Source organism: Lactuca saligna, chromosome 7 (assembly GCF_052625555.1).
Source record: "Lactuca saligna cultivar CGN05327 chromosome 7, ASM5262555v1, whole genome shotgun sequence".
Taxonomy (NCBI): domain Eukaryota; kingdom Viridiplantae; phylum Streptophyta; class Magnoliopsida; order Asterales; family Asteraceae; genus Lactuca; species Lactuca saligna.
Genome location: NC_136423.1, coordinates 45,002,817 through 45,010,619, shown reverse-complemented (window position 1 = coordinate 45,010,619; position 7,803 = coordinate 45,002,817). Strand labels below are relative to the sequence as shown.

General features: G+C 34.8%; 1 protein-coding gene across 1 annotated transcript; it reads right to left on the bottom strand.

The window, feature by feature from the left end:
• Window positions 1-1,395: 1,395 nt before the first annotated feature.
• On the bottom strand, window positions 1,396-3,929 carry LOC145005412 (uncharacterized). The gene is made up of 2 exons (XM_078964499.1): window positions 3,850-3,929; window positions 1,396-2,582 (listed from the first exon to the last, which is right to left on the bottom strand). Exon 2 carries the CDS (start codon window positions 2,560-2,562, stop codon window positions 1,492-1,494), a length of 1,071 nt encoding a protein of 356 aa, XP_078820625.1. The 5' UTR covers window positions 2,563-2,582; window positions 3,850-3,929; the 3' UTR covers window positions 1,396-1,491.
• Window positions 3,930-7,803: the final 3,874 nt, after the last annotated feature.

Here is a 7,803-nt window from a genome sequence, read left to right as displayed (position 1 = left end):
GCGTGATTTGTGGATGGTAAAGAAGAAAACGGTAGAAGGGATTTAATGCCTTGTGAGTTTAATTACAATTCTCAAATTAGGATGAGATTTTTGTTTCAAAATTTGAACGAACTACCTAAATTCTAAATAAGTGGATTTTTAATTAATATGGACCGTAAGATATTAGGAATGGTTTGGGCGGGAATAAATTTACGTGGAAAATAGAGAAAATGACACATGTAATTAGCTTGTGTAGAAGAAGGATATGTTACACTTTAGAGAAGTTTTTATTAGGAATAGAGAAGAGATATATATTGTTTACAAAGTAAAAGAAAATTAAATAATAAGAAATTTTAATGTAATATTACCATTAATGATATTTTTAGTTATTATGGAAATAATAAAATAATTAAATGATTGATACACACTGAAAATTTTTTAAATAGGATCATTGGATTATAATATATTAATAAAAGTAATTTATAATAATAATATAGCATTCTACTTCATCAAAAGAATGGAAAACATATACCACTCCCATGGAAATAAAAAAAAATAGACCAAGAGAAAGAACTGTACTCCGTAAAACAGTTGCATACCAAACACTTAGGTACGTCAGACTAACAAAAAAGACTCTATGGCAAACTACGTGAGTTTTTTTTTTTTTTTCATTCCTTGGTAATGTTTCATTTCATTCTCTATATGGTTACTATATACGAAACACTACCTTTGGTAAACCTACTGATCCTCGCCTATGCCACTAGATCCTGAGTTGGACCACCATCGGTCAATTAGTACCAGCATTTTTCGCAACATTGGAATAATAATAGCTAAATCATTGGAATGGGAATAGATACACGTTATTTATTTTAGCTGCCATTTTGAGAATAGGGTAATGGTTAAAATAGGTATCTTTTAAATGAGAATAATAAGAATACGATTAATCGATACATAAAATAGTCAATACTAAATTGATATGAAATTCATATTATGTTTTTTCTATAATTTGGCCAATATAGTAAAAGAGTAAACCCCACCCCTTTGCACCCCATCCAACATTCCATACCCGGAAACAATATGAGTACATTGATTCCAGCACCTCACAACCAAAGCAAGCATACAGGAGTACATTGATTCTTTGAGGAATGAAAGCAGATTGAATTTGATCTTTGACATCATACACTAGTTTGCAGTTTATTGATTACTTAATACTTATTAATAAACCACCAAGAGTTGATATCACAACTCACAAGGGGGTGGAACAAAACCATGAATTCCTTGAAGAATTTGAAACTAACAAGAGAGAAATCGAGAAGGTTTACACCACAAGGTATAGTCCATAACAAAAATAAATAAAGATAACAGGGCCTACATCGAGTAAAAAGGGGAAGTGTTTAATTAATAGCAAGAAACAAATAGCCAAATAGTGGTTCTTAATCTCTTGATAATGTTGTACATATGAGAATTTTATAGTCCATAATCAGAACAAAGATAAAGAGTGGTAACAAGTCACTAGTCATCAAAACGATTAACATTGAAGCAATCATGGGGGAAGTACCACATCTGTTCATAAAAGAACATGCATTTTCTACTTTTATCATTGCCAAGGAAGTATTCAGAGCTCTTGTGTTGTGTCTGAAGATCAGCCCATGACCCGAGTTTAAAAGCAGCAGAATAATTCCTGTTGCCAATAAAGAAAGCATATGTTGTCTTATCTGGCAACACCCATTTCATTTCCCCAAAATCAAGTTCAATAATCTTTTTCGGCAGTAACCCAGAGTGACTCATCACATAAAGATTTTCACCCGAACTTACAAACTGTGAATTAAACAATTTCGGGTTTGGAAAATTCTTGGGTTTAAGTAAAATCCATTTGTGCTTCTGCCTCAGACCAAGTCTGAGTTCACGTAAAGAAAAATCATTGTGTAGGGTATATATCTTCCCTTTGAAATATTGTAAATCACGGATACAAGTGGAGGAGATATGATGCCATCCGTTGTTACCCGCTACAGAAAATGATATTTTCTTATGTAACAAAACAAACACCCACCTTGATATTGAAGGTGCAAAGACAAGGATGGTCCTTAATTTTTTTATACGCGCAGCTACATATAAGGGGTAATAAGGGAAATGAAGTTCATGCTTTGTGATAGGATTCACAAGCCAGAAGTCACGGGTTTCCCTCCCGAACAAGACCAAGTAACCACATGTTAATCCAAAACAGATTCTGTCACAAGAATGGGGAAGGATGGTTTTAAACCTTTGTTCTTTGAAGTCCTCCAAGCAGCAATAGGAGTCTTCGTTATTATCACGGGGCTCAATACTTATCTTCATGGGAGGTTTTGATGCCATAAATGTGTTCCTGTTAGAGAGTGCAAATGATCTCCATGACTTGCAAACTCCACTGAATGCAAAAAAATCAATAAATCCCAGTCGCATCATTACCAAAAAAAGCACATCATGGTTAACATCCGACCAAGATGCCACACCATTGTGGTCAAAATTCTTGAACCTCTTCCTGCTTGATGATGATGATGATGATGTTGATGCATCATCATCATCATCATTATGGTTTTTGGTCATACTCCTTGTCTTGCCCACTCCTACACTTGCAAAATGAAAATAAATACGCCATTTTATTCAACAGATAGAGTGAGAACAAGAGACGCTGCTCTTCTCAAATGAAAACGCTAATATGCCATCATTTCAGTAATAATGATAAAAAGACTAAAAAAAGATAACCAAAAACATTAATATCAATTAAACCAGTTTCTATTTCAAATAGATGGATGACGGAGGCTTAATAAGGTCTTTTTCTGTATACAAAAGTACAAAACTAAAACACAGAACAAGTTAAATATATATTGAGAATGTAGAGATATGGTTCTATTTAGTTTCATTAACGAGTTTCTAATTTTTTTTTTTTTTTGTAATTACTAATTAGGAATTGATTGCTAGTTGATTTAGAAAATGGTCTACATCATACAAACAACATTGACCAACGAGATTTTGAAACTCAAGATAACTCCGTTTCGGTTCTATCTCCTAAACACCATTGTGAGCTTGTAATTTTTCATCTTTATGTTCCAATTTAAAATATGGATAAGAGCATGTACTCTAATTAACTTGGTAATAGTTGAATGATGTTAACCATAACAATACTTGGAAAACTGTAGTTCTCCCACATGGTAAAAAAAAAAATTTTGTAAATGGGGTACTTACTATTAAAGTGCAACGATGAGGATAGAGTTAATTGAGAGCTAGAAGGCAAGACTAGTAGCAACACAATGATGCTTAATAAGAGACATTTTCCCTAATTAATTCGTAAAAAAAATTGAAATTAGGAGAACAAATAGCCAACTGTTTTGGAAAATAGTCTAATTAATCATGAGTTTACATGATCCTCTACAGCATTGATAGGGGGTACATGTAACACATAACATATCACTAAATCCATTTCATTTAACAGGGACTTGATACTTGATAATTAGTGAGTGAAGTGAAGCATGAGTACTAACTTCTAACCACCCCTAAAAAGATAAGAAGTACAAAATAAACTTCCATTTCAATGGTTATAAGCAGGAAGTTACCCTATGGAAAATTGGAAACTAGGGTAATTATGTGTAAATACCGTGTTAATTAACCATATTAAACTAATCTGAACTTAATTAAGAGAAAAAACTCATATCAACTCGATTAGGTCAGAGCAAACTCACGCAAAATAATCAGATTAGGACAAATGTTCAAATTAGTAAATCCATAAAAGCTTAAATCAGATGATGGCATGATGCCTTAGATTTTGTAGCGTGAATAAACATCAAAGCAAATTACGGTAACTCAACAAGCAATGGTCGAGGAAGGAAGATATACCTGCAATGATAAAGACGCGGCGTTGAGGGAAGACTTGCGGGGTTGTATTTATATTTTGAAGTTGAATGAGATGCCGAGATACGAAATGAGAATTGAGAAGTCAACTTGGACTTCGATTACATGTATTTACATTGACAAAATTGCAAGTTTGGTTCCTATGGTATATCAAAAATTGGATGTTTGGTCCAATAAGTTTTAGAGTTACATCAGTGCCCAAAAGATTTCATTTGTTGTAAAATTGGTGTATGTTAATTGAAAATATTTAAAATAGTGAATTTTCCCTTTTAACTTAGTTTTTTATTTTCTTTACAACAATTAACACTACAAGAATACTGGGCAATAACGGCGACGCATGTCGCCGCAAAAGGTGTGGCTTGTCGCCGGTAATACCTTTAGTGGTGACACATTGCTGCAAATGTGTCGCCGGTAATACTTTGTCACTAATGCGCTCTTAATCGCCGCTAATAGTGTATCATCGCTACTATTGGTGTGTCGCCGCAAATAGCTGTTGTCGCTAATACTTTAATGTCGCTACAAAAGATGTTGTCACAAAAACAATTTTGGTTTTTTTATTTAACATTAAATTTATATAAAAATAAAAAATTAAAAATAAAAAAAATTAAAAAAAAAAAAACAATATAACATTTATAAAATCTGATAAATTTTTATAAAAAAAATCTCTCTCCACAGATGTCAAACCCTAGCAGCCCCATATCGACCTCCAAACATGCTCCAACAAGCTTAGACCATGGTTGCTAATATCACCCATGTCGCCACCTATGGAGCGCAAATTGTCGGTGATGGTCGGATCTGTAAAGAAACCCCTCCATAAACAAAACGTCGGATATGTGAAGAAAAACCTTATTTCTCGCCTCTAGTTAGGGTTTCAGCCGACACTCTTCTAGTTTTTTTGGGTTTCAGCCGTCTTCGAGATCTGACATTCCTTCACACCCTGATCCGCTGACCCCCTTGATTTATGGCAACAACCTTGTCGGAGGCTTAACAGCCGATAAGAAGGCAACTGGAAGAACCGGTTGTCATCTCGTTTCATCATCGTTCTCAGCTCGATCCCTAAACCATTGTTTGACCCTCCCATCTCCGACAAATCAAACCCAAGTGTCTCCTCCTCAATTTCTAGTCATGAAGATGAAGTGTTTTTGTTAGGATTTTCATCTTCATCGACGGCTTCCTTCTTTAGTTAGGGTATTTGTCTTCGTTCTTCATTTAGGGTTTTTTTCTACTTATATGTTCATCAAGAGGTTCTGGTTTGGTTAGGGTGTGTGTTCATCAGCTTTTGTGTTCTTGTGTGTGTGTGTATGCTCATTGGATTTTCGTGTGTATGTGTGATCATTTGAGTTTGTGTGTGTATGTGTGTATATCTGATCTGATTTTATGTATGGTTTTTGTGTCTGGGATGATTATTTGGCATAGATGAAGTGATAGAAAAAGTTTAGGTGGAGATGGAAGTGGCAAACAGTGGTCAAACGACGGTGGTAGAGGAAGATATTCTTGAGTGTTCTTGAATCTATAAATAGGTTGTTGGGTGTTTATCAAACACAAACACACACACACACAGACAGAGATGTTGGGAGAGAAAGGGTGGTGTTAGGTATTTTGGACCATTGGTGCAACTCCAAAACTTTTTGGACCTGATAGGTTGTAGGCCCTGTGAGGCGGTCCAATCTGGCTGGAGGCTAATATTGGCATGTTATTGTTTTTTATGTTGTGTGGTGGTACTTTGGGGAAACTCATTGAGCTTTGACTTACGGTTTCAATTTATTGTCTCAAGTACTTCAGAGGATCACGGGAAAGCGAAAGTGTGATCATGCACATCTTCCTGTTTTTTTATTGGATATTGGGATACTCTGATTATGATTATACCTTTGAAACAATGGTTTTAAAATCTTTATGAGTAATTGATTGTTTTTAAAATAATTAATTTTTTTATGATTTTTGGGATGTAACAGACTCGATTTTTGTCTTCAAGTTTTCTTCCATGACACGACCGGTCCATCTTCTCTTCATGCTCCAATGCTCCAAGCTCTAAGATCCATGCTCGTTGCTCACCTCCAATGCTCCAAGCTCCATAATGCTTACAAAATAAAAGATATTTATAATGAAATCTCATTCTAGATGTAATTTTTTATTCTTTCATACAACCTAAGATTGAGATTTATTGACTTGTAATCGTGCTCAAATATGGTAATTAGTATTATGCTCATATACAGAAAAACAGTAACGACTGATTTACTGTTTCATGGATCTTAATTATTCCTAAACTTCTTGTCAATCAAATTGCTTATTTGGAGGCCAGTTGTAAAAGGCGAGGATCTAGAATGGGTTCATCTATGCTAGCATAATAAACCCATGTCATTTATCTATCACATATGACACTCTGTTGATTTACACAACTGTTTATATCATAATGGCGCATCATATCACTTTGAGACGTTTCATCCCATTAGGATGAATGGGTATATTCTAACACATCCATACATAGAATTTCTTGATAACATGTCAAAAATGTAAAATCGACAACATTCACTACAAAAAATGAATAAAAGTTGCCTAAAATATATTCAAATGCAAATAAACTTATATCATTTTACTTAAAATTTTAAATTACTATAATAAGAATCTAATGTTTGTAATCGTAATTATTACATTAATTATTTATAGAAATCATATAAAAATTTTAATATATTAACGGGACAACCCAACCCAATCCGACCCGGTTTTACTCAAACTCGTTTTGACCCGTTTATTCAACCCCACTCGTAGAAGGTCATACATACCCTTATCTTTTTGGGTTCTTGGTTAAAATATGAAACATTGTACAAGGCAGTTGCATATTTCTTGATTGAGAACTTGTTGATGTTTTGGTGCATCTTATACCGGAGAAAATAAAGGAACATGTCATGTTCGAATTAACAAACATAAATGGAGCATGAAAATATAACTTGATTCCAGTTTCTAGAGAAATGAAAGAAGATTATGTTTTCAAGATGGCACAATCAGCTGTTAGTACTATTAGAAGATTGTTAACTTTACCTTTTGTTGGTGATTTTAGTATCACCATGTCATTTTATGTAAATGGAACTAACATGTGAACTAAGGGGCTTCATAATTTGTGCTCTAATATATGTACGGATATGTGTGAAGTGCAAGCATGTATAAGATCGAATTAGAAGCCGGTTCGACGATTGGTCGGGGTCCGGGGGTAGCGCCCATGGGTCTGAGGTTTCCAATGGGGCAGCGCCCCTAGCGGGTTCCAAGGGGCAGAGCCATGATGGCCCGACCCTAAGAGGCAAACCCTAGTCTCATTTATTATAAATAAACATCTCTTATCTTTGAGAAGGGACACAGAAATCATTAGCTCTTTTTTTTTTCAAACGAACACATAATTCTTCTGGCAATTTATCTTACGGTTTCTGTACCTAGATTCGTAAGTGTTCTCTTGGATTATTCTTTGCTGAATTTCTTGTAACCCAAACATAGGGTAAAAATATTAGTTTGGAAAGTGTTCACACGATCCAAGGGGTATCCATAACTCCAATCGAACTGATATATCTTTCAACAATCGAACTGATATTCCCTATTTCTGGAGATGGATGATTCAATCCATCAGATGACCACGAAGTTTGCAAACCCGGAGAAGTTCGAAGGCGTTGATTTCAGGCACTGGAAGAAGAAAATGCAATTCATGCTGACTACTTTGAAAGTAGCATACATGCTGACTACTCCAAGACCACCAGAGGTTGAGGAAGGTGTTGTTGAGACGATTGAAAAGATAAAGAGGAGACATAAGTGAGACAATGATGACTACATCTGCAAAGGTCACATTCTGAATGGTATGTATGATGCTCTATTTGATATCCATAGTGAAGCCTTGACTGCCAAGGAGTTATGGGACACCCTTGAATTGAAGTACATCACTGAGGATGTTTCTAGCAA

Coding starts and splice junctions, on each gene's coding strand:
- LOC145005412 (XM_078964499.1), bottom strand. CDS start 2,562: ATGACCAAAAACCATAATGATGATGATGATGATGCATCAACATCATCA.